This window comes from Cucurbita moschata, unplaced genomic scaffold, assembly GCF_002738365.1.
Source record: "Cucurbita moschata cultivar Rifu unplaced genomic scaffold, Cmos_1.0 Cmo_Scf00011, whole genome shotgun sequence".
NCBI lineage: Eukaryota > Viridiplantae > Streptophyta > Magnoliopsida > Cucurbitales > Cucurbitaceae > Cucurbita > Cucurbita moschata.
In genome coordinates this window covers 776,910-803,755 of record NW_019268527.1, presented here as the reverse complement: position 1 = coordinate 803,755, position 26,846 = coordinate 776,910, and the positions used below count along the sequence as shown (strand labels likewise).

Below are 26,846 nucleotides of genomic sequence, written 5' to 3'. Positions count from 1 at the left end.
TAAAAAATTTGTATTTTCAAAAGACTAATTATTTTGGATCTATTGCCATGTTATTATTCTTTTTAAATTAAACAAATAAATATTACTTCTATATTTTATTATTTACTTTTTTTATTCATATTTTCAAAATTCAAATATATTTTTTTTAAATATAAAAAAGATAGCAAAAAAATGATAAAAAAAATAAACATAGAAAAACAAAAACAAAAATGTGCATCAAATTAAATTAATTTTTTAAATTTTAATTAGAAATAATTTAGTTACGATAATTTAAATTTTGTAATAATTATTTTTTTAAAAATTTAATTCTTATATTTAAAAACCTATAAAAATTTAATTGTTAACGGTTGTAATTTATAAAAATATTTAGTCCATAATCAATTTATTAATCTACATATTTAAAAAAATATATCATTAAATTTTAATAATATTGACTAAATTATAATATATTAAATTAGAATAAACCACTGGTTATAAGAGTGTAGAAATCTTTCCCTAGCAGACGTTTTGTAAAGTTTTGAGAAAAAGCCCAAAGAGACAATATATGCTAGCAGTGAATTTGGGTCATTACAAATGGTATCAAAGCCAGACACTAGACGATGTGTCAGCCTTCTCGCTGTTCCCCAAAGGGGTAGACACGAGGCGGTGTGCCGGTAAGGACGCTGGGCCCCAAAGGGGGTGGATTTGGGGACTGTCCCACGTCGATTAGAGGAAGGAAAGAGTGCCAGCGGGGACGCTGGGCCCCACAGGGTGTGGATTGTGATGTCCCTCGCGCAGACGCGTTTCAAAGCTGTGAGAAAATTAGAGGAGTAAATTATTACAAAATTAAAATTTTTTATTTAAAAATATTTTTTAACCTTTATATTTTTATGTCACACTAATATTTTTGTATATATAAAATAATAAAATAAAATATTATGATAAAATCCCACTAGAGATCGATCCCTTCCAATTATAGCTAAAAACAAATTTAAATATATTTTAATAATAAAATATGGAAGCGTGTGTGATTTGGATATGAACCCATTGGGCCGGACTCGGCCCAAAACGCGTGGCTTTATCGTTGGTATAAATACTGATTCAGTAATAGAGTGGCGGGTGAGCTTTTGTGGAGGTGAACGTGCAGTCCTCCACCATAACACGTCCTCCTTTGAACACTGAAGTCTACCAAATTTTTCTGCCGACGCACTTGGTAAGCTCTGAAAATCTCGCTCTTTGTTATTTTTGCTTTGTGCATTGGAAGAAAAGTAATGAAGCTGGATCGAGTTTACTGTTTTTTTCATGTTTCCACTGAGGTTCTTCCGATTCAGTTTGTTTTGTGAATTTTTAGTGTGTTATCAGATGTTCGTTTTGCTTCGAATTTGAATGAATCTACTTTTTCTTTTTTTTTTCTAGATTTCGCTTAGTTATAGATAGTTTTTTCTCGGTGGAGAGATTAGAATGCTTTGGAAATGATTGAATATGTGATTTTCTCCGTTTGTTTGTCGGTGGTATGGATGGAGATATTATATCTGCTGCTGCGGCTGTTGTTGTTGAATTTGCTGTTTAGTTTTGGATATATTTACCTAAATCTAGAAATATAGCTAGCTTAAGATCGTACATTCAATGTCGATTGCAGAACCATGTGTGTTCTACTCATCATCCCTCCTTTAGTTTCTCTCCAGTTATCTTGAGCACTACTGCTTCCGAAATCGTAAGAATACGCAGTTTCCTTCGATCCTTGATGGTTTTTCTGTAGTTAATTGCTCCAGGACTAAGATAGAGATGAAGAAGACGCTTAAATTCTAAAACCTGTCCCAGAGCCTAGGAAGGGGACACTAAACCGTCTGGATTCTACAAATTTAGCAATTTATTTTACACTGAGAAATACAAAGGAACGTGGTCGGTTTGGATTGGTACTTGGCAATCGTGATAACTTGAGGTCGAAATTTTCTAGCTTCACTTCCATTGTTAGGCCATAATGTATCAATTGTCTCGTTTTTAATTATGTGGACTTGTTGATCCAGAAATTTTCACGAATTATTTGGAACAATAGAAATTCTGTTCTCATGTTTCCAATTATATGAGGTAATAGTCGGCCTTTGCCACAACTGAATTATGTAGACACTCAAGAAAGTGAACCTGATTACAATCTGTGCTTTCCCGAGGTAGTTCTGAGGGTACACAGACAAGGAAGTATCTCTGTCTGAGGTGAGTTTTGTATGACTTTTTAAGCAATTAAAGCTAAAAGGTAAGCGGTTGAAGAACTGTGACACCGAAGGAAAGGTATAGTGCTTTAAAATTTAATAACACCATTCTCTGATAAGGAATAAAAAGTACTGATAACTACTGCGGTTGCTTGTAACCGCACCTGGTTGGGCTTTAGAATAAAGTTAAAATACATGAAAAGAAATGTACTCTGAGAGAACATCTTTCTGCTTTTGTGCCTTCCTTACTGTGGTCTCCTTGGATGAGGTCGACAACTGTATTGATCTCTGCACGTTTGAGAGAGGAATATATCATGCTTCTTTATTTTGTATATGATCTCAAAGAAAGAAATTGTTCAAATTCTACTTCGTCATTTATTTGAAGGTTATACTTCTTCTTGATTGCCTGATTTAAGTCTTGCTCTTTCATACCTTTTTTCAGCTGTAGCATCTGTTTTTGTTAGTAAATTAACTATGACCACCAATTCTTGTGATGCAATTGAATGTTCAATACACTGTTTATGATTTTTGTGACCAAATAGGTTTCTCCAAAATGCTAGTCAATGCTGATTTATAATTCTCTGATAGGAATAAGGTGCATGAGACATTTCCCAGCCATTTGTAGTTGATGGAGTGGAATGCAAGACCTTCTTTACAATGGGACTGGGAGAACTTAACGGTACTTAATCCAAGAATTTCCGGACATGGGGATATATTACATCCAACTAATTTTGAAAATAAACATGGAATGAATGTTGGATCTTCCAATTCAGTTGGGGACGCCAGAATTACTGGTGGTCCTTTTTTCGAGTTAGGGAAAACTTCTCCAAAAAACTCCAAGTCAGTTTCCCAAAATTCATTGTCGATTGAGAAAAGTCGAACAACCAAATTCACGCTTGAGGGATTTGAGCCAACTTTAGAAGATATTGACAATAAATACGAATTTGTTGAGACTTCAATTTGCTCCTGTGAACCAATGCTCAGTCTGAAGCTTGGTAAGCAGGCATACTTCGAAAATACTAGTGCTGGAAATGTTAAAAAGCCATCTGTTCCCTTGATGGAATCCCGAGCTACTCGAAAGAGGTGCCAGAATACACTATCCCCTCACTGCCAAGTTGAAGGTTGTAACATAGATCTTTCGAATGCTAAGGATTACTATCGCAAACATAGAGTCTGTGAATGCCATTCCAAATCTCCCAAGGTCATCATTGGAGGCATAGAGCGTCGGTTTTGCCAACAATGTAGTAGGTAAACTCCTGGACATATTTAAATTTTTGCAGATAGTTATGGGTCAAAAAGTATTTTCTTACCGAGTGCATATATACCTCTTTATCCATTAGCTCTTTGATCTGCTTTGTATCTTGCATATTACTGACCACTATATGTTCCCGAAATTAGCCATTATTTAAATCCAATGTGAATAAATATTATATCTGCATTGTCAAAGGTTTCATGGCATATCTGATTTTGATGAGAAGAAACGAAGCTGCCGTAGGCGTCTTTCTAATCATAATGCTCGACGTCGTAAGCCACAGTCAAAAGTGATCAGTCTGAATCCAGCAAGGCTATCTTCTTGGGATTTTGGTATGTCATTTTCACAAAGAACAGCTTTCATGTTAACAAGCTTTCAAGTCCGCAACCAAATGATGGTTGTAAGTTCTTTATTGCTCATGTTTGGAATCCTGAATTAGCGTCCATTTAACTGTGGTATTTAGCAGCCAGACTCCCTTATATAGTTCAAGTAGTGGATATCTGCCTGGAGATCATTTTGTATTTCTATATAATTCATTATTCACCAGCATATTGATCATCCGTTTATATTGTGACCTCTGTAGAGAGGCGACAGATTAACATTTTCTCAGACAAATTATCGCTCATCTATCCTATATCTCGTACGAATTCAGCATGGGAATCTGAATTGAACACCAGACACCCACAATGTGGCCAGTATGTATTAAAGTCAGAACAAGCATGTGGTTCGACAGGGCAGCTTAACGTATCAAGGAATGAGATGCGATGCGTGCGTGCTATGCCTTATCACGACACCAGTAAGCTCGTGACCTTCAAGGGACCTGCAACCAGGGTTCTTGATGCAGGTTCGTTTCACCCCTTTATACAAACGAACATGTTCTATGTTTTTATTCTGTTATTCCATAATGATTTGGTTCCTAGGTTGTTAACGAACTCGAGGTCGATAGTGTGTCCTTTGATTCCATATGAATTGGAAACATGCCAAGTAATGTTCCACAAACGTCATTTCATAACAGTTCCTTTATGCGTGCATCATTTCTTTATTTCACTTTAGAATAAGTAATAGTTTCAATTTACATGCATAGACGTGATCATATTCAACGAAAACAACCCGACAAGTTCAGATTCAACCGACCCAATCTACGAACTATGAATTTGTTTTTGCCCACTAAAAGATATGATATTTATATCCAATTCTTCACGTTTGTTTGTACAGAAATGAAATTTGCAATCGTTTATAGGTTTTTAGAAGGATATTTGATTTCTCTTCTGTTCTGAATACAGCACAGGATCTTCAACGTGCTCTCTCTCTTCTGTCAACTGATTTAAAGGGTCCATATGAGGCAAAGCTCATTTCATCTGACAGCCCTAATCGTCATGGTAACCCTAATTATGCTAACCAAACCGCCACATCGCAGTCGCCAATGGATCTCGGAATTCAAAGTCTGCCCTTTGCTTCAGTTGATTCAGGATGGCCCATTGAATCGCAGGTGCAAGTCCCCCATCCCAGCATTGAAGGCAATGGTTTGTTACAAGACTTGCAGCTCTTCAAAACACCATGCGAGATTGGGATGTTCTCTAACAATTAAGGTCAGCCAACTTATTCTTTCCCTACGATTTTTCATGCTTTCTATTTGAATGAATTGAAGACTTTGATGTTCCTGGAAGATGCATGTTAACTAAAACGGACACACTCCTTTTCTTGCATTTTCACTGATAATTTTTCTTCTGTGCTGATGACCGTACTACTTAAAATCATATCCATGAGACCAAAATTCCCCACTAACGACTTTCCATTTATTCTTTTGTTAGAGAAATNTGTGCAGATGCATATGAAAAATAATCTAGTATATATATTAAGAAAGAGAGCAAACACTACATATAACATGTGGTGAAAACAGAAGCATTAAAAAAAACATATAAACCCTTGAGACAATCCCAGTCACAATCTCAGACCCCCATAAAAAATAGCGCTGTTATTGGGCGCACACAAGAAAAGGGAGGAAAAGTTGTTTGATCCTATGCTACCAATCGCTGAAGAGAAAAACTCTTTTTTTTTTTTTTTTTTTTTTTTTTTGTCAATTTACTAAAATTCAAAAGTGACATTATCACTAGGTGACCCCGGAAATTAAGAACGAAGATAGGAATGTTGCAGGTATCTACACTATCTACATTTTCCCCTCGAAAGTACATCGATTTAGACTCCTAGCTTATTGCAAATTTATTTCGTTTTTTCGCGACCCCAATTGATGTTGTCTTTTGTTTGGCTTGTTTTCTTTAAAAAAAAAAAAAAAAAAAAACCCAGCTAAAAACGTTTGTTAATTTCTTCCGGTTCTACTTTTTCAAAAAAGAGAGAGAAGAGCTAAGCATATCTAACAATATTTTCTTTTTTTTTAATATGGAAAAAAAAGATATGATATGGTAGTTGAGAGAGAAAAGTCGAATAAAATGTTAAGATATGATATGGTGGTTGAGAGAGAAAAGTCGAATAAAATATTGGGAGACGAGTCCAGAGAGATTAAACAGTAAAGGATAGATACCGTGAAAGGAATCTTCAAAGGATTAGGCAAGGGAGAATTTTGAGGAGATGGGTTATATAGATATTTTCATTAAAATAGTGGATTTTAAAATATTATAACAAACTACAGAAAATACTGAGTTGAATCATTTTACTCATTTTACGACTATGACTGTTTCGATTCTAGCCTCAAGTATCAAACACAGCAAAGTCATGTAGGCTAATTTAGGAATGAAAGAGATAATTTAGAAAATGATCATGAGTTTATAATCAATTAATACTCTCTCCATTGATGTGAAACTTTTTGGAGAAGCCCAAAACAAAGTCATAAGAGCTTATGCTTAAAGTAGACAATATCATATCATTGTAGAGAGTGATGGTGGACATATGTAACAACATAGAGGTGGCGGTACTTCAATAATCTTTCAAGGACCATTTCTCCAACTCCAAAAGTTAAAGAATGGTGCAGGGGCGTTTTCTTGCTCCAAATGTACAGTCCAATATCAAGAAATGAAACAATGCTTAAATTTTGACTTTTAAAATAGTTTAATCCAAAGACAAATGTAAATAAAAAGGTTATTTGTTACTAAAATTACATTTTAAAACATTAAGTTCTAAAAACAAAGTTTGGTTTTAAAAAACAATTTATCAAGTACCTAACTGTAAATTTATTTTCGACTATGTATTGACAATGACAAATTGTTTGAAAGATGCTTGTGTAGTCCTCGAGGACAAAAGTGATACCTAAATGCTGGCACCATTTTCAACTGCTCCAAAAGAATTAGTTCATGCCTTTAAATTTTATTCTATTTTACTTTTTTTAGTTTAAAAATAAAAATAAAACACCACACCATGACGACAAGTCATATTAAGAAATAATCGAGTCATATTAAGAAATAGCGGAGGGAAAAACAAGAATTATTTCAGCAAAAAAGCATAAGGATACAAAAGGTGAATCTATAAGAAAATTGAAGTAGTTTTTAGAATATAAATAGAACAAGATATTTTAAACGATGGAACTTGTACACCTGTACTTACCCACATTTGAAGCAGCATTTCTAAGAAGGCTAACCTCCATCTATATCGCTACTTATGGGTCAACTTTAGGAACTACCTAATTCTAGAAAGTATTTTCTAAAACAGAGTTATGCTAAAAAAAATTAATGACAAAGAAATGGTCAAATTTAAGCCAAATGACGGAAGAATATGTAAGATTTGTCAATCGTTAGATGAATACGACTCTCCACAACGGTCAAGCTCTCATAGCTTTGCTTTAGGCTTCCCCAAAAGGCCTTATACCAATGGACATAATATTCCTTAATTATAAACCCATGATTATTCCTAAAATAGCCGAGGTGGGACTTTCATCTGATGGTCAAACCCAAACCCAAGTTGCTTTTAAAATAAGTTGCTTTTAAAATTTGCAACTACGCAAAAAAAAAAAAAAACATCAAATTTTGTCATTGATGGTAAAAACAACTATCTTAAAATATTTCTTAAGACTCCATTATTCCTAAAGCTAAATTCTTCCTTAATGATATATTTATGTAATGCAAACAGGGGTTGGTTATATAACGTACCAGGGCCACGCAATAATCCATAATTAGCACCAAACCACACCCTAAGAAGGGAATAATAAAACTACCTAAGTGGATAAGGTGAAGAATACCAACTACTTCAAACAGTTGGATACCCAAATCGCCCTGCCACGACACTGCATGAACATGCGTGAGGTTCCTCAATAAATTAATGAACAATAATGGCATGGAAAGACAAATAATAAACGAGATGTGAATAATGATGACAGAATTGACCCGAAAGACATTGCAACCTAACCAACATTAGTAAATGGTACACAAGTCACGTCCCCAAGACTCCATTTGGGAAGGCTCATTTACTTTTTTTTGACGATCACGCACGCACGCACGCACGCACGCACGCAACATGCTAACCATAATTTATTGACCATAATAATGTGATGTGACACCACCGATAAGGGTCATAAATACCATGAATGACCCAGCGGTTTGTCAGATGAGGCAATGGACTGAACCCAAAATCTTAGTCCAACCCAAAAGAAAACCCTATCTAATGCATCTTTGGGATCCTGTCCTAGGAAAGGATCCGTTTGGCACACCCAACAGAAGAAAGACAATTAAGAGATCAAACCGGAACCCAAAAGGGTAGAGTCTAGTCTACTCGCAACATGTTTAGTGCACAAGTTAACAGGCCCACTAAACTAAATAAGTGAATTCAAGAAAGTAAATGTGTTCCTAAAATATTAGAAACCAACCATTAAATCTTTTGCCAGATCAATCCGGTTGATGATTGAAAAGACCAGGAACTAAATTGAGTTAATACAACATGACACGGATCAAGAGAGGTAGACTAACTTGACAACTGCTGCAACATGAGGACGACAAGACTGACTTTCAGACACCCATATTGAGCAACGCTGGAAGATAACTCTGGACCTTCTCAACCCCCTCAAACATGTTCTAGAACTCACTGGAACAGTACACAATGACAAATTAATGCGTGGAAGGGAAAACAAAATTACAAAAAGAAATGTGGGGTATACTCAAGGAAAGTACCACTACCGCTGATAATTTACCAAAAGGGTTCTCCCCTTTTCTGGTGGTTCAAAAATTATCTTGTTAATCAAATTATATGGAATCCACTTCATAATGCATATATATCTCAAGAAAAGCACATGCAATTCCGAACACCATATAAAGATACAGAAACTCACACAACAGACCTGTTCATTGTCTTCATCCTGTGCCGGTGATGGGGATTTCTCCGACTCCGCTGGCTTGTCGGCTCCACAATTTTGTCTATTGCATTTGGTTCGGAATGGATAGTTTATGTTGTTACATTTCTCACACTTCCAGCTACCCTCCGGCGTCTTTTGTTCTGGAAGGCATTATAAACAAGAACATTAGAAATCATGAAGCTTATAACGAAGTTTGAAAAGGAAACCACTTCTATTGGAACAGGCCCATATATTGAACTTACTAGAACCTTTATCATTTTTGGGACCCTGCATTTCAAAAATAAATGAAAAGGTTAGACTTGCAAGTAAAGTTAAGCGAACTCATTTTTTAAGGAAGTTCAACATTCACCAATTGAAAAGGAGATGTTTGCTAACAACGTTTAAATAAGTAATTGCAGCATAAAAGCACATAGGAAAATCAGTCACTCTTAAGAAAATAACATAACAGACCTGTGACCCAGGCTTTGGCGTGTTGCATTTCCTCATGTTACAGACGGTTCTAAATGAGAAATTGATGTTTCCGCATTTGGGGCATGGCCAATCGTTGTCACGAGTAGCGTCTGGATGAGCATAAGTAAGAAACTAGATTAGAAAAGGTTTTCATCGTAATTGGTCAAGGACAGAACATAACAAAGCAAGTAAAGAATAGTAACCTGCACCCTTCTTCTGCGATATGTCATCCGGAAAAAAACCTGGCCTTGGACCCTGGTAAATTTACTTGCTCATAAATTTTACACAAAAAGTGACAGATGACAGATAGGAAATATATGTGAAACTCAATCAAGAACAACACTAGTAGACATACAGGACAGATTCAGTTGCAACTCATAGCTGTAGGGGTAAGTCTTTATTCGCACAAGTCTTAATATCCGAACTATAAATCTTCAGGCTTTAACATTCATTCCAATAGGAAAGATATTTCTCTTCAACATTCAACCATTGAAATACTTAACAAACAAAAAAAAAAAAAAAAAACCCATCACTAACATTCGTCTTTTAATATTCTTTGTGATACATCAATTGATGTATTGTTATAACAAATATTCAAAACTAAGGTGAAAATGTAATTCGATATGATGTGATTCTTTTTTAATCTCTTATCTTCAGAAAACAAAGATTTAATAATTCATTTTCTCAACTTCCATAGAATCTAATCGTCAATACCTCTATGGATGCTTGAATATTGTCCTTTGAGGGGGGGTTCTAGCTAAGCTAAGAGTACACCAAACTTAAAACTCTAGAAAGAAAAACTGCTGAGCGACCGGGAAATAATTTACATCAAAAGACCTACCATGGTCCCAGGGCCCATGGGCAAAGCAATGCCATAGCGATCCATTATGGGTGGCATACCATATACTGCACCTGAAAAGAAGAACAAAACAAGATAAACAGAGGACCGATCAGCACAGCACTCACTTCGCATAGAGTACTCGTGAAGGCAGAAAAATGAATTTCAAGTTAATAATCTTGTTAGACAGAGCATTATGATGTCGTCATAAACAAGAATCACAAACAAAGGTGAGCATAATAGTAACATAACATACTATTTCCCATCAAAGATCCACTAGAATAAGGTGCAGGCCCAGATAGGTGCAAAGGTCTGTAGGGGCTGCCTGCAGAAAATCGGCTACCGTAGTTGTAATGATATGCTGATCCCCCAGAAAATGGCACATCATAGGGAGGTATAGATGAACCGTTGAATATAGAAGAACCATAAGGTGGTACGCCAGGATACATTGAAGAGGGTGCACCAGAACCCATGTAAGGGGCAGAATAGGAGTAGCCCTGTGGAGCATGAACAGGCTTGGCAGCAGATTTCTGGAGAGAGAAAAGCTTAAGAAGGTTATTTGTTTTGTCAAGAGAACGTGTAGTTCAACTTTGTGAGTGTCGGTGGTGTGTTAATAAACAAACTTTTCGTTTATGAAAGAAACTTATGAGAGGTGTACGGGAACTGGCCAATGGATGTTACAAGAACTGGAAAACAAGGAGGAAAAAAAATAAAATCATAATTACTGGAGTACTTGAAGAGAATACACCAAGAAAAACTTACACCTAATATGTTCAATAAAGTACCATCTCATGAAGCTCAAGTAGTTAATAGTCACTTGTGCCTTGTGAGAAAATGTACATCCTAAAATCATAACAACAAAAAAAAAATGAAGATAGCATAATTATCACAACCTAAAAATGCAAAACATAATTACCACCTAAAACTGAAAAATACAAACAATTTAACTCCAGATACGCCGCACCAAAAATGAAAAGTAAACATGAGATGACAAGATTGCTAGAAATAGAATGTTTCTTCTCAACAAACGGAAAAGGTTGTGAAGTTTTTAATTACAGATTGTGTATAAAAAAATTTGATAAACGTCTCCTCTTGCTCGTTATGCAGATGGATACAAAACAAAGCACTGAAATGAACAGAGAGGGAAAACATACTAGAACATTTAAATCCAAGAGACAACAAAATTAGGTTTTTCAAATTAACAAACGTGATAATTTAAGTTTCCTTGGGGGAATCATTCACGTCTTACAGAATTATGATCAGCCGGACGTGGTTGAGTGCAATTGCGCATATTGCAAGTTGTTCTAAATGAAAAATTGACGTTTCCACAACTAGGACACGTCCAGTCATCTTCCCTTCGGCTACCTACAAACAAATAAAATAATAACAATTATTAGAGAGAGAGAGAGAGAGAGAGATAGGAAGAAGACGTTCGTCAAATTTCTGGAAATCTCTCCAGATTCAAATATCAATAAATCTAACTTCGTTAATCGGTATGCCATATGTATTCACTCAAAAAATCTAATGAGAAAATTTACAGATGCAACGTAGTTGTAAAAGAATGCATGATCAAATACGAAGCTGTAACTGAATTACAAAGGAAACTACGACGCCTAAACATACCATCGGTTCTAGCACGTTTGGCAGCAGAGGAATTCCTGCTATCAACCTGTACAAGACAATGGAGATAAGAGAAAATTAAATAAGTTTATTCACAACTAATGGATGCATCAATTCAAAACCAAGAGAAATAGTATGAGAATCTCGAACTCTAAATTCTACAGCAGCATCGCGCAATTACTGTCAGAATCCGATACAGAACAATCGTACGGATAAACAAAAAAAAAAAAAAACAAACATAAATGCGCAGATATCGAACAGAACCTAAGTATCATACAGACTATAAAATTGACCAATGTCATTCAAATTCAATAACTTCAGGAATACGGCGGTGCAATTAAGCTTCCATACATCGAGAACAAGTAATTAACAAAGATTTTCTAGGGTTTAAGGAAGCAAGAAGTCGATTTTCGTTTCTTTTTTTTGTATAAAACAAAACAACAAACGATTAACGAGACAATTAAGTGAATGAACGAACCTGAGACATACTGCGACCAATCAGAAAGACGAGGAGAGGGAGATCTTGTTCTCGGACTCGGAATAGCTGCGCGTATCTATTTTTCTCTCGGGAACGGCAATGCCCGTCGGGTATACGTGACGAACGCCGTTCTGTAGAATGACCACGATTGGGCTGCCCGAATTCCTTTCTTCATTATATACTGCAAGATAAATGGACCGCAGTACGACCCATTTAGCTTTTTTTTTTAATGACATTTATCGTAGCATATTAATAAAAATATTAAATTTTAAAATTTTATTAATATTCTTAAAATTTTAAAATAGTCTATACTTTATTTCAAAAATATCTTCTGACTTTTAAAAATATTTTAACGATAGTATTTAAAAATACTCTTAAACTTAAAAGAATTTATTAATAAATTTGAATTGATATGAACTACGACCAAAGAATTTCCATACTTCAAGGTCCAATTACAAGGACGAGAGCCAATAAGCTACAACAAACCTCGAACACTTATATTCAAGCTATGGTGAGCTCATCAAAAGAAAATCTAGAAAACGTTGGAGAACTCCCTTATCTGCAAAGTTGAGCTTCAAGAAAGATATGCATTAAATGTACTTTAAGTTACATAGCTAAATTTATGGAATTAATATCAAGAAGGACTAATAATCACATATGATTCATTGAATCACTATTTAATTATTGTTTAAATATTTGTTTGTTAGTTTTTAATATAGGAGTTAAGGTTATATTAAAAAAAATTCCTATATGAGCCGCTTCACTCAAGCGTTAGGGTTGGTTGCCATTCGGCTCATGCTATTGCGGTGAGGATCGGCTACAATGCAACGACGACTCGCTCCATAGCTTGTCTCCTTCCCCTGGTTTGCTCATGATGGTCGTCTTAGATATTTTAGAAATAAATATATTTCTATATTTTGAAAAAAAATATATCATTTCCACGGTTAAATGAATACGATTCTCGATAATGGTATGATATTGTCCACTTTGAGCATAAACTCTTATGGTTTTGGACTTCCCGAAAAGACCTCAGACCAATAGAAATAGTATTATTTGATTATAAATCCTTCATCCTTCCCTAAATTAGCGGACCTTCTTTCAATAAATAAAAAAAGAAAATAAATTACACGTTAAATTATTATTATTATTATTTTGATATTTGAGTTATTAATATTATAGATAAATATAATTTTTTAAATTACTAAAATACAATCCTTGTTTAGGGCCGGTTATATCATAGCTAAGAATTGTGGAATGAAAATCCTACTGCTATTTTAGAAAATAATCATAAGTTTATAATCAAATAATGTACGAGCGATGTTGAAAAAGTCCAAAACAAAGTCATGAAAGCTATATTTGATGAAAGCCAAAAGTGTTAGGATTGGTTGCCATTTGACTCATGCTATGGCCTTGACTTGCTCCGAAGCTCGTCTCCTTTCCCTGGTTGCTCATGATTGTCGTCTTACATATTTTAAAAATCAAGTTATTTTCGCGAGAGGAAAACAACCTTCCACAATGGTATAATATTAACCTTCCACAATGGTATAATATTATCCCCGGAGAAGCCAAATCAATTGAGATAGTATTCCTAGATTAAAATAATAGAATTAGGCTAATCATTCCAAGATAATAGAATTAGCTTAAATTAGCCGAACATGGGACTTTTATTTTCATCCAAGAACCACCACTTTTCATCAACATTGCTTTAGAAAAGAAATGGAATACAAAATACAACACATTTAAACCGACATATTTTGTCCTAAAATATCAACAAAATTAAACCAACAAAAATGACAAACGACAGATCGGAAGCGGGATCGTCGCCGGTGATCGGCGGTATGGTTTTATCCCTCACGCGTGATCGGCGGAAGGAAAGCAGTGAAAAAGAACACAGCGATGGCCACCGCCATCACCCCGGTGGGAGTATTGGCTACCATCTTATCTCCAGAGCTACCGTCGGGGACAGTCCTAGTCGTCGTAGTCGCCGCCGGCGACACTGATGACGTGGCATTGCTAAAAATAGCAGCGTCCGGTGAATTTGCAGGCAAGCCGAGAAGCTCTGTCAAAAAAATAATTCAATTTAAAATATTTTAATGGATAAATAAATTAAAAAAGAAAAAGAAAAAGAAAAGGACGGGTTACTGGGACAGTAGGTAACGCTCGAGTTTTTCAAGTGACAAACAGAGGGAAGCTGAAGAATCTTGATTTCTTGAATCCCCAAATTCTTAATCTGTTGGTTACCGTTATGAGTCTGTTGTATAAAGAAACACAAACACTTAGGGTTGTTCTCTTTCATAACTTCCACCGAGTCGCAGCATTCCTTCCCCGGCGCCGCCGCCTTCCCCGTCGCGAAATCGAAGCAATTCACCACTTTTTGTAAGTCGTTGCTGCACTCCTCTTTCAGATTCTCTTCTTCCGCCGCCGCCGCCGCCAAACACAGCCCTACGGCCACTATCAACACCGCAATCTTTTTCATTTTATTTTCCTTCCTTCTTTCTTGGTTTATTTCTTGTTCTTTATAAAGGAGAGGGAGGAGACTGACAGGTGGCGGTTAGTTAATGCGTTTGCGGGATTAAAGGCTGCCACGTGTGCGTGTGATTTGATCCGACGGTTGGGATTGCGGGAGGGGAATTAGGGGGCTTGGGTAGTTGGGGTGGGGTGGAGTTAAATTTGCTTGCTTGGGTAGCTGCTGCTCGTCAGTGAGAAATACGTTGGAAGTTAATGTGGCTGAGCTGTACAACAACCACGTGGCGTGCCTTGGTACACGTGTCACCCTTGATTCTCATGTGGGAAACTTTGAAATCCATTGATTCTCTTAAGAGTGTGTGGGACCGGTAAATATCAACGGCTTAGATCGTCCGTCTATTTTTTTTTTTTGAAAATTTTAAGAAATTATAAAAGGGTTAAAAAATATTCCTCACTTTAATTTTTTTTATTTTACTTTAAAAATACCATTAATATCTAAACGTTTTAAAATAATGTATAAAGTGTCGGTTTTCTTTCATTTATTGATAATAGATTCTTTAATTTTTTTTAATAAAAAAATTGTGTTTAATGCTATTTTTAAAATTTCATAGGTATTTTTAAAAATATCTTTTAAATTTCTAAAAAAGTTTGAAAAGTATTATTGGAATTTTTTAAAATTCAAGAGTAATTTTTAATATGTTTTCGTCATATATTCATAATAATTTTAATATATTTTTTTTTATAAAAGGGTGAATAAGTGTAATGCTATTTAAAAAATTTTAAAATATATTTTAATTTTTTAAAAAAATTGAAGGATATTAATGATTTTTTTTTAATCGAAGAGTATTTTTTAAATATTATTAAAAGTTTAAATGTATTTTTGAATAAAATATTAATAATTTTCATCTAAAATTAATAAGAATATTTTTATTTTATAATTTTTTTAATTTAAATATTTATTGAAACGGTATATTTAAAGTAAAATATAAAGTTTAGGAATATTAATTTAGCGTATAAAATAATTCATAATTTAATTAAATAAATTCTTTATTTTTTTCCAATTTTGACATTCTAAATTTAAATTATTATTCAATAAATAATTAAATTCTAAAACTAATGAATTTGATAATTACAATTAAAATTCTCTTATTTATAAATTATAATTATAATTCAATAAAGTATGTTATGTGACACCAAAAATAATTGGATCGACCACGATGGTACATGAAATAATGACCATTTTATTATTATTATTGTTATTATTTTGTTCTCAAGGTGGTACTATAATAAACGCTCTCCTTTTATCTCAACAAGTTAAGAACGTTACACACCGTTAACATATCTTTTAAACGGTTGAAGTCGTTAGTCTATATGTTCTCTTTATATAACAGCTCAAATTAAGTTTACCGCTAACAGATATTGTTCTGTTTAAAACTTTTTCTTTTAGGTTTTTCCTTAACGTTTTTAAAACGCGTGTGGTGGAGAGATGTTCCACACGTTATAAAAAAATAGTTCATTCCTTGCTCCAACTGATGTGGGATCTCACAATCCACCACCTTCGGGGTCCAGCGTCCTCACTGGCACACAACACCGTGTCCACTCTCTTCGGGGTTCAGTATCCTCGTTGGCACACCGCCTCGTGTCCACCCCCTTCGGGGCTCATCGTCCTCACTGTCACATCGCCCAGGAAGTGTTAAAGCCCAAAGAGAACAATGTCTGCTAGTGGTGGCTTGGGCCGTTACAACTTATGTGAATGGCGTCGTGAGATCATTCAACTTATTTGATCGAACTTCTAAGATTTATGGGTCGAATTTAGATCTTATATAAGATTTACGGATCAAATTTCTTTAATATAAGAGAACCATTGATTTGATCGACCCTATGAGAAATTGTTTTTGTAGTTTAACCAATGTGGCATTGTGATGTCCCACGTTGGTTGGGGGAGGAGAACAAATCACCATTTATAAGCGTGTGGAAACTTTCCCCTAGAAGACGCGTTTTACAGCCTTGAGGGGAAGCCCGAAAGGGAAAGCTGAAAGAGGACAATATCTACTAGCGGTTGATCTGGTCGTTACAAATGGTATCAGAGCCAGACATCGGACGAAGTGTCAGCCTTCTCGTTGTTCCCTGAAAGGGGTAGACACGAGGCGGTGTGCCAGTAAGGACGTTGGGCCCCAAAGGGGGGTGACCCAAAATGGGTGGATTTGGGGGCGGTCCCACATCGATTGGATGAAGGAAAGAGTGTCAGCGAGGACGTGGCCCAAAAGGGGGGTGGATTTGGGGGCGGTCCCACATCGATTGGAGGAAGGAAAGAGTGCCAGCGAAGACGCTGGGTCCCGAAGGGGGGTGGATTGTGATGTCCCACATAATCACCATTTATAAGGGTGTGGAAACTTCCCTAGTAGACGCGTTTTAAAGCCCAAAGAGGACAATATCTGCTAGCGGTGGATTTAGGTGGTTACAGGCATGGGTCAAGATGTTTTTTCTTTCTATATTTGACTATCAAGATAACTCGTAGGGTATTAAATATTCGGTAGGTGATTATCACGACTTGAACACATTTTCTCGAGCCTTTTATTTTTCACATGGACCTTCTTGACCAAGCGACAATCCATGATATAATAGAACTACCTATATAATCAAAAAAATATATATATCACGCCCGTCGTACCTAAGTATACAATAACGTTAAAATTTAAATCTACATGATTATATCATGACTAAGACGTACCCACTGTAAAATGGGTTTGGTAGAAAAGTTGTTTAAATAACGGAAATCGGTTAGAGCACCGAACACAAATAAGTTTATAACCCAAACTCAAACCGTACGGATTGGGTTGGGCTTAATTGATAAAGTTGTTCGGGTCGAGCTTTTCGAATATTCTTAAATTTATTCTTCAAATACAATTTTTTTCGTAATTATCCCATACTTGATGAGGAAATTAAATGCTAATATATAAAATTTTAAACATTAAATGTAACCATAAAATTCTTTTTTAAAAAATAATTATGTTATTATTTGCTGATTTGGAAAAGAATTAAATGTTGATTTATTAAAAAAAACAAATTAATTAAACCGATTATAACAAATATTGGCATTTAATTAAGCAATAAAAAAAATGAAACACGCTAATTATATTCAAAATTATAAATTCTTAATTTTATTAAAGAATATCCTAATTAAATATAACAATTATATTTTCAATAATTAAGATGCATGATGACAACCCTTATGAGTTTTATATTTATTATAATAAAAATCAATTAAATTACAATTCTCCCATCGAACAAAGTACACTATAAGCCTCCCTTTAATCAAGGCTCGACTCCTTTTTCTGGAGCCCTCAAACAAAGTAGACCATTTTTTCGACACTTAAGTCACTTTTTTACTACAGCTTCAAGACTCACAATCTTTGTTTGATATTTGAGGATTCTATTGTCATGGCTAAGTTTAAAACATGACTCTGATACCATGAAATCACGGATCTCCACAATGGTATGTATTGTCCACTTTGAGCATACGCTCTCGTGACTTTGCTTTGGTGGAAAAGCTTAAAAAGGTGCTTGTTTGGGGGGAGAGACCCCGAGCCGACCAATTGGAAGAGGACCTACAACTTTGAATTATTTTCCAAATGGTATAGAATTGTTCGTTCTTTTTTTGGTAAAAAAGTTTTTACTTTAGGGTAAAAATGTAATTTTCTACATTCCATAACATCTGCTCTATTACCTCATAACCTAATCGGAAAGTTAATGGCACCCTCCTCCAAACCAGCGCTTAACATATAAACATGTCGATTTTAGTCGAAAATTATCGAGAAAATAAGCTCAATGGTGCATCTTAAATGGTATGACGAGGATGAATGACACAATTGCAGGTATCATTTTTACCTAAAAACTTAACCAATGAAGATCCTGATCGAGTCAGGTTGCATGTTCATTAAAAAGCTTAATCGAAAAATCTTGCATCTCTTAATCTCATTAAATGTAAGCTATTATCGATCATTAATGATGTTTTTTTTTCTTGGTCAACGTTGTCGGGGTTATGCTATTCAGGTTATTGAATATGGTAGCTTATATTTCTCGTAATCTCACACGTGTAGGTGGCTTAGACTTTGGACTTTGTTGATTAGGATTCTTTTTTTTCAAGGAACTTCCTTATCAAAATAATTATTTTTAAAATAAGTCATTGTATTTATTCAAGAAATAACGACTAGTTGATAATAATTTAAATTAATTTTTATTAATAAATGTAAAATTGAATAGGGATGGATGGGGCATAAACAAGGACCAAGACGATACACGTGGCGATTTGTGAATGGACAAAAAATTAGAATGGGCCCCACAGCGGGCTCGAACATCCAATCATCACGTGAGTCAGCGAAACGTTGAATCCAGAGCCAAATTTACCAAAGAACCGGTCAAGCTGGATCTGCTGATGGGAAGGACAGCCCGCACAAGGAGGGCATTAATGTCTTTTCACCCACCGTCCTCTCGCAACCCCGTCTTCCTAAATCATTTAAACAAACCAAACGCCATTTCAAGAGCCCTCGATTTGTTTATTTCGGAGAGTTGACGAAATTTTGATCATCTGAAAATGAAGAACAGATTATCCGTCAAGCCATGGATTCTCGGACTGGCCGTCGTCGGTTTAATCGCCGGATCACTGTTGATTTCCGGTTACATTGGATTCGTTGACAGTAACTTATTCTGCTCCATCTCTACCGCCGGACCACCGGCAATAACTGGATATTCACCGGCGGAGATCCAGCTCCAATCAATAATCCACTACGCGACGGCGAAGATAGTTCCACAGCAATCGCTAGACGAGATCCGTATCTCATTTGATGTATTGAAGGTTCGATGTCCCTGCAACTTTCTGATATTCGGCCTCGGTCACGATTCGTTGATGTGGGCGTCGCTCAACCCTCACGGAACCACCGTGTTTCTCGAGGAAGATCCAAAATGGATTCAAACGGTTATCAAAGACGCTCCGATGCTTCGAGCTTACCACGTCCAGTACAGAACGCAGCTTCAGGAAGCAGATCAGCTGCTGTCGACGTATCGATCGGAGCCGTCCTGTTCGCCGACTAAGGCGTTTCTTAAAGACAATAAAAAATGTAAGTTAGCGCTTCATAATCTTCCAGAAGAGATTTACGAGAAGGAATGGGACCTCATAATGATCGACGCGCCGAGAGGATATTTCGCGGAGGCACCTGGTCGGATGGCGGCGATATTCTCCGCCGCCGTGATGGCAAGAAACAGGAAAGGATCCGGCGTCACCGACGTGTTTTTGCACGATGTTGACCGGAAAGTGGAGAGGACATTCGCACAGGAGTTTTTGTGTAAGAACAAGTATTACGTTAATGGAGTCGGAAGGCTATGGCACTTCAAGATTCCCCCGGCCGCCAACATGAGCAAAGCCGACCGAACTTCCAATCGATATTGTTAGATCAGAAGGGGTTCGTCGCCGGAGATTTGCTGTTTCTGAAATTACTTAGTCTAAAGATAGTCATCGGTGTAGTGACCGGCGGTGAGGGAACATTTTCATGGACATCAATAAAAAAAAACCCGCCGGAGTCGGATCTGAGCGGGCGGATAGATTGGTATGGACAATTCAGCCGACCACTTCGGCTGTGTTTTCGGAGAAGAAGGTGAGAAGTAGAAGATTTCAATCTCTTAATTGACTTTTTTGCTTTGTTTTTTCCATATTCTGTAATTTGTTCTTCATGTCGTACCCACTTTCCCACCACGTCGTGTATGATCATAATCATATTTTCAGTTAAATTTCCATTTTCAGCTTCAATTATCAGATTCTTTGCAGCTTACAAAACCCATCTGAAATCTAATCTTCTTCTACTTTCCTTATAATATGAAGAACAGGCTTGGATAAGCAAAGATAAAGTTAAATTAGGGAGATTAAAGAGGAATAAGAGTGATCGGTTACATGGAATTGTATACGTAAATGTCGAAAAGAAAGCTATAGAAAGTATTTCATACGGTCGTCTCTCTTCATTGCGTTGTATACGGCTTGAACCTGGGATCGAAAACCCGAGAAAAAGAAAAGAAAATCAAAATCGTCGGGCAAAAAATGCAGCGGAAATGATATAATTTGAATAAACGAACCAATTATTATTATTTGTTTTATCTATTTTGGAGATGGGGTCGACCAAATCAAGAAGCATCGTAGCTGAACATGTTGGGGGATGGAGGGCATGCTATGCTAAGAAATTGGAAGGCATAATTAATGAACGAGTTAATGAGAGAGGGAAAGAGAGGGACCTGCTCACTGGAAATTACTTGAACTGGTCCTATGTTTACCGAAACGTACTTGCCTTTGGCTGATAATTTATGCCTCACCTTGCCCTGTACGCAATCAAAACCAAGAACAAATCTGTAAATGCGTCCGTTCATCTATGATTGTAAATTCGTGTTCAAATATGTTCGTAACGAGCATGTTTGGAAGTGATTTTGGAATGACCAAAATCACTATTTCCATAACTACGAGCATGTTTGGAAGTAATTTTGGAATGACCCTGTGTGCAAATCAAAAGCAAGGACAAATCTGTAAATTGCCATTCTATTGAACAACAAAGCATCCGTTCATCTATGATTGTAAATTCGTGTTCAAACACGTTCGTAACGAGCATGTTTCAAAGTGATTTTGGAATGACCAACATCACTATTTCCATAACTACGAGCATGTTTGGAAGTAATTTTGAAATGACCAGAATCACTTTTTCCACCACTACGAGCATATTTGGAAGTGATTTTAGAATGACTAGAATCACTTTTTCTACGACTAGAAGCATGTTTGGAAGTGATTTTTAAATGGTTAAAATCACTTTTGTCGTATTCAAAATCACTTTCAAGCATGCTTTTTATCGTTCAAAATAAAATTTCAAAAAATGTGATCTAAAACCCAACATTAAAATGATTCTATAAAAGTCAACTCATAAACAATTCTCGAATATCACTCTAAAACGTGCCCTTAGAAAGGCACGAGAAAAGTGAGTCTTGCCATTTTAAAATCACTTCCAAATATGCCCTAATAAACGAGCAAGCAATATAAAGAAACTATGAAACTACTGGAAACAAAAGAACTAACAATAACAAAATAAATTAACCGTACAACCAAATTAGTTTAAACTAAACCTCAAGGCGTAAGAATTAACCTGCAGGCTAAAGGAGATAGACAATTACAAAGATGGAAAGATAGTTAGAAGCTTTTCGATTCTCAACACTTTCATAGTCTGATTTAACAGTAACACCTTGAAAGTTTACTCGCTCGAGAAGTCATGTATCCTCGACACAAACCAACTTAAATGTTTCGAGTTCTTTCTAATCTTTCCCCTGCTATTTTTTTTTTTTTACCAATGATCTGTTTGACATATACAGTCACAATACTTCGGGGCAGGGGGGAGTGGAACCTTTACTCTATGGAAAACCCTCGAAAAAGTACGAAAAGAACTCGAAAGCCGTAAAAGAAAGGAGAAAAAGAGTAGTTACAAAAAGGGAGAGTAAAGAGCTTGATGAAGAAGAAGCAAAAAAGCAAAGCATCCTAAAACTCTTCAATTACAATTTACTTCTATTAATACTTTGAAAGATTCTCCTATTCCTTTTCTAGCGAAATCTTCCAAAAGAAAGCTCTAAAGGATTGGCAACGCAATCACATTCCTTTTCTAGCGAAATCTTCCAAAAGAAAGCTCCAAAAGAAAGCTCTAAAGGATTGGTAACATTTCAGCCCTATCTTAGAAAGGATTGGCAACGCAATCACAGAGAAAAGAAGTCTGCCACATGACATTAAACAGCCTCCAAAATCTGTAGCCAAATTATTTCCAATAGAATGCTCCATATCATAAAGTCATCAACGATTTCGTTAACTTTTCTACGTGCAGCACGTCATCACGAGGCTACTAAAATTAAAGGGTTTCACACATGGATTTTATCATGTGTATTTTATCCCAGAAAAAAAATAGAGCCGACATAAAAACTTTAACTTGGATAAGGCGATTTTCCAAAGAATAGTCTAAATCTCATGATGATCGGCTACATTGGAACAATCTCGTGAAACAGAAATTTAAAGGAAAACGTCCTGGAGTTCGGCTTAATGAAATATCTCCCAACTACACAAAAGAGAAATCCACTCCTGCAACTCTAAATTAGTTTGGCTTCTAATAGGCCACCAGTTACGAATGTGTATGCACGTAAGCGTACACGTACGATCATTCCTCATATAAACGCTCATTTCTCACATACAATATCACTCCTATTTCGACGTATACAAACATTGGTAATTTGGGGTGTGTCAATAACTTTCACAAAAAACTTAGCAATTTGGCCAAAATTTTAAAAATGATAAGAAATAGAAAGGTAATTTAGAAAAGGACAAATTCAAACGAAGTAATTCCATCTCCCTGAAACAAGGTTGCATCCATTTCAGTAGCCCATAACATAATATTCATCATGGTCAACCAGTAAGAAGCTACCTAACAATTGTCCTCAATGTGGAAGTAGCCAAACACTGTTTGAATAAAATTACTTCACTTAATTAATGTTTTAATGACAATAGAATTACTTCATATTAATTAAATTTAGCGCTTGAGCTCTGTCGTTGTGAAGATTAAAGTAACTGGCACAACAGTTTTTGAATTGTCTAACTAAAGCTAAAAAGATGAAGTTATGAAGAAAGCAGGGTTTTGACGATCAATGAACTTTGTGTAGCATTTCTATGATAATCACCATAAGGCCACCTTATCCAATGATCTAGAATAGTATGTATATCTAAAAGAATCACTTGTTCAAGATCTTTCGATTAAAGAACATAATTCTTCTAGCTATTGAATACCTACTTTTTCTTTATCCAAGGTATACTTCACATATTAATGGATTTTTCCACTTATTTGATGGGGTGGTTAAGAGATTATCTATGGTTGAACACTTCACAACTTATCAATGGATATAATCCTTTTGGTATGAATAGTTTATCAGTATGGGCGTGGATGTTCTTATTTGGACATCTTATTTGAGCTATTGGATTTATGTTCTTAATTTCCTGGTGTGGATATTGGTAAGAATTGATTGAAACTTTAGTGTGGGCTCACAAACGCACACCTTTGGCTAATTTGATTCAATGGAGAGATAAACCAGTGGCTCTTTCCCTTGTGGCAAGATTCCCTTGTGGCACGATTAGTTGGATTAGCCCACTTTTCTGTAGGTTATATATTTACTTATGCGGCTTTCTTGATAGCCTCTACATCAGGAAAAATTGGTTAATTTCGTATGTGTTGTATCCTCAAAAATCTCATTTCTTTCGGTGGAGAAAGGGATCTTCTTTCTTACATTTCTACGTCTAGGATTTGACTTGTATCAATGATACTACTAGGAATGGAGTCATTATATAGCCAAGAAAAGTTTAACTCAGAGGGGATAGAAGGGGATTGGTATGTGCTCGCACCGTAGACCCAGTGTACTAATCTTCAAAGAAGACAAATTCACTCCTATAACCTTAAATAAATAGGCGATTTTAGATCATCTTAGTAGAAAAAAATCTAATAAAAATTTCTAAATATGAAGCCATCAAGAACACCAACTTCAATCCATTATAAAGAATCCAAATAAATTATCCACCACCAAAAAGAGGGAAAAGAAAAGACAAGATAATGTAAACAAGCACTCATAAATTCAATCTCCTATTAAGCACAGCTGAGAAATTGGCAGTAGAAAAAGCACCCAAAAATCCAAAATCTCTATTTTTCGTCAAGCCACCCTGGAACACATTGACATAAGCCTTCTCAATAACAAGTCTCTGCTCTAGGCCCTTCTTTTTGGTCCTTTTAACAATTGCCTACTACCTAGCTATGAACTTTTGGAATTATACGCTCCAATAGGAACATGGCTCTCACCGTATATATCAATAATACCTAGCTATAATATTAGCAAGTCATTCCTTCAAAAAATAAAAAGGGATACTTAAGCTTCGATGCACTAAAGCATTCTTTTGGAATTTTTGGCTTGAAAAGGAACAATAAGGTTTTCAACTACAAAGAGAAGAAAAACCTTCAATCCCTTACTAGACTCCCTCTCTTTTGTGGCCCGTTCATGGCGTAAACTTTATTTTTATGAGTGTTAGTAACGATTTCATGGATAAAATGAATGGGAAGGAGAACCAAGCTCCAAGCCTTCAATTTGGCAGAAAGAGGAGAAAGACCTTTACAGGGACCATCAAAAGCTTTCACAATATTTTTTGTGAACTTACATGTGAGATCCTACATCGGTCGGAGAGGGGAACAAAACATTCCTTATATCCCTAACAGACGCGTTTTAAAACCGTGAGGCTGACGGCGATACGTAACGGGCCAAAGTGGACAATATTTGTTAGAGGTTGGTTTGGGCTATTACATTACATGTGTAAGGGATGAGGAAAATGACAGACTTCGCGAGTCCGTGAAAGTTGAAAGGAGTTCAAAATAATATTTTACACAATTTTATGTTCAAGACATTTGCTGGAGTACATCTCTAAAGGAAATTGTTACAAGACAATCTCTATCTATTTTGATACCTAGATGCACAAACAATTATAAAATACTATATAGTTCAAAATTTTTAAAAATAACTACTAAAAGTAAAACAACGACAACGATAATACAATTAGAAGTTGCCATTAAATTTATGTTACATCTTCTAATTTTCATTATCAATTCATTCTGTATAATATTTTGTAACTGAAATTAATAAGAAAAGTTGTGTTTCCCACACATGAACACAGCAGAGGAAATAACATTATCTAGCTGAATTTCATAATTAACTGCAGGCAAAAATTTCACTTACTTCGAAATTCCACACATATAATGAGACATCTGTGGAACAAAGCTGTAACAGCCTAAGCCCACCACTAGTAGTTCCCATTCGGGCTTCCTCTTAAGGTTCTTAAAATGCGTCTGCTAGGGAGAGGTTTCCACACTCTAATAAAGAATGTTTCGTTTAACATTTGTAACAGTCCAAGCCTACTGCTAGCAGATATTGTCCTCCTTGGGTTTTTCCTTTCAGGCTTCTCCTCAAGGTTTTTAAAATGTGTCTGCTAGGGAGAGATTTCCACACCCTTATAAAGAATGTTTCGTTCCCCTCTCCAACCGATGTGGGATTTTACAAAAGTGATTGAAAGACTCTGTGATTTAATTGGCCTAAAAACTGAAAATAATCACCTCAGGAATTGGCTGTTGGATGACAGACTCCACGGCGACAACCATAGATTGCACAAAATCATGTCCCCCGGTTCCGATTGCTGTAAAGCCTCTAACGCCCGGGTACGAGTTAACCTGTCCAATAAGTATGCAAATTCCATGGTGGTGAAGATACCTTATAGCTAGTGCCAATAGTATGGTTTCTACAGCTAAATCCTCCCCGACTTAAGAAATCAACGCTAAGTTACCTACAAACCCAACCATCAAATGATATAAACTAGCCATTTCATGCATAAATTGGAGCTAATGAAGCAACTATTCCGCACCTTTTGATCCAAAGCAATCCATTCGTTGGTAGAATCATCAGTCACTGTTCCTCCCAGTACCATATTTGTGGTATGCCCAACCCTCCCTTCTGTCTTAGATACCTCTGCACAGAGCAACCAAACGAACTCGCAATCAATTGCGTCGAATAGATTAACAAGTCGTCATGAAATAGAAGCATGATTACACAAGCAAAAGCTCACACACAAACAAGAATTACACAAACTTGTCCATGAGAAGAGTTAAAGAACGATTAATTGAATCATGGCTTACAATTCCGAAGCCTTGATAACATAAAGGTCAGGTAGAAACCTGAAATTGCCTTCAAAACAGCCTCCTGAGGAGGGCCCTGGCCGTCCTGATCAGACGACGACGTCAGTTGTGTCTCGTCGAGCGAGCAATTCAGACCAGTTCGTTCAGGAAAGTGAAATCCCCGAGCCCTAGAACTCCAGACATTGCAATTCAATCTGTGAGTGAAGGATCGCCTAGTTCCGAGCGTGAAGGAAGAAGAAGAAGCACGGCTGAAGTGGAAGGGTCGCGATGGCTCCGTTAAGAATATTGATGCAGAACGCAACACAGCCCTGCTCGCTGCCATTTTTGGTTCTCAAGCTTTAACCGAGTTCTGGGGAATTGCTTACAGTATGCGAAATCAGTACAGATAATTTTCTTGCTATGGCCTTAGTGGATATGATTATTTTTTTTTGGTTATTTGGGCCAGAAAATAAAGGCTGTAAAATTAATAATTTTTTAATATAATTT

At 36.0% G+C, this 26,846-nt stretch overlaps 5 protein-coding genes across 8 annotated transcripts; 2 read left to right on the top strand and 3 right to left on the bottom strand.

Annotated features, from left to right (window-relative positions):
- The first annotated feature begins 1,088 nt into the window (after window positions 1-1,088).
- Window positions 1,089-5,706, top strand: LOC111450055 (squamosa promoter-binding-like protein 12). Of its 3 annotated transcripts, XM_023090201.1 has the most exons (6): window positions 1,089-1,192; window positions 2,775-3,434; window positions 3,634-3,770; window positions 4,019-4,282; window positions 4,722-5,027; window positions 5,553-5,706. In XM_023090201.1, exons 2-5 carry the CDS (start codon window positions 2,815-2,817, stop codon window positions 5,024-5,026), a joined length of 1,326 nt encoding a protein of 441 aa, XP_022945969.1. In that variant the 5' UTR covers window positions 1,089-1,192; window positions 2,775-2,814; the 3' UTR covers window position 5,027; window positions 5,553-5,706. The 3 variants fall into 3 exon arrangements, with proteins under 3 accessions (XP_022945969.1, XP_022945970.1, XP_022945968.1); XM_023090202.1 differs by lacking the exon at window positions 5,553-5,706 and having other exon boundaries at window positions 4,022-4,282; window positions 4,722-5,195; XM_023090200.1 differs by lacking the exon at window positions 5,553-5,706 and having other exon boundaries at window positions 4,722-5,195.
- A 2,404-nt stretch (window positions 5,707-8,110) lies between these two features.
- On the bottom strand, window positions 8,111-12,282 carry LOC111449994 (ranBP2-type zinc finger protein At1g67325-like). Of its 2 annotated transcripts, none has more exons than XM_023090119.1 (10): window positions 12,118-12,282; window positions 11,643-11,688; window positions 11,269-11,384; window positions 10,276-10,549; window positions 10,023-10,093; window positions 9,385-9,436; window positions 9,182-9,291; window positions 8,980-8,998; window positions 8,717-8,871; window positions 8,111-8,463 (listed from the first exon to the last, which is right to left on the bottom strand). In XM_023090119.1, exons 1-10 carry the CDS (start codon window positions 12,124-12,126, stop codon window positions 8,461-8,463), a joined length of 855 nt encoding a protein of 284 aa, XP_022945887.1. In that variant the 5' UTR covers window positions 12,127-12,282; the 3' UTR covers window positions 8,111-8,460. The 2 variants fall into 2 exon arrangements, with proteins under 2 accessions (XP_022945887.1, XP_022945886.1); XM_023090118.1 differs by having other exon boundaries at window positions 8,974-8,998; window positions 12,118-12,281.
- Window positions 12,283-13,820: 1,538 nt separating this feature from the next.
- On the bottom strand, window positions 13,821-14,608 carry LOC111449780 (non-specific lipid transfer protein GPI-anchored 1-like). The gene is made up of 2 exons (XM_023089818.1): window positions 14,260-14,608; window positions 13,821-14,176 (listed from the first exon to the last, which is right to left on the bottom strand). Exons 1-2 carry the CDS (start codon window positions 14,591-14,593, stop codon window positions 13,962-13,964), a joined length of 549 nt encoding a protein of 182 aa, XP_022945586.1. The 5' UTR covers window positions 14,594-14,608; the 3' UTR covers window positions 13,821-13,961.
- Window positions 14,609-18,874: 4,266 nt separating this feature from the next.
- LOC111449399 (probable methyltransferase At1g27930) lies at window positions 18,875-20,386 on the top strand. Its single transcript, XM_023089269.1, has one exon. It carries the CDS (start codon window positions 19,178-19,180, stop codon window positions 20,030-20,032), a length of 855 nt encoding a protein of 284 aa, XP_022945037.1. The 5' UTR covers window positions 18,875-19,177; the 3' UTR covers window positions 20,033-20,386.
- Window positions 20,387-20,465: 79 nt separating this feature from the next.
- Window positions 20,466-26,776, bottom strand: LOC111449401. Its single transcript, XM_023089271.1, has 5 exons — window positions 26,400-26,776; window positions 26,090-26,193; window positions 25,785-25,898; window positions 20,863-20,946; window positions 20,466-20,617 (listed from the first exon to the last, which is right to left on the bottom strand). The coding sequence occupies exons 1-5, from the start codon at window positions 26,680-26,682 to the stop codon at window positions 20,561-20,563; spliced, it is 642 nt and encodes a 213-aa protein (XP_022945039.1). The 5' UTR covers window positions 26,683-26,776; the 3' UTR covers window positions 20,466-20,560.
- Window positions 26,777-26,846: the final 70 nt, after the last annotated feature.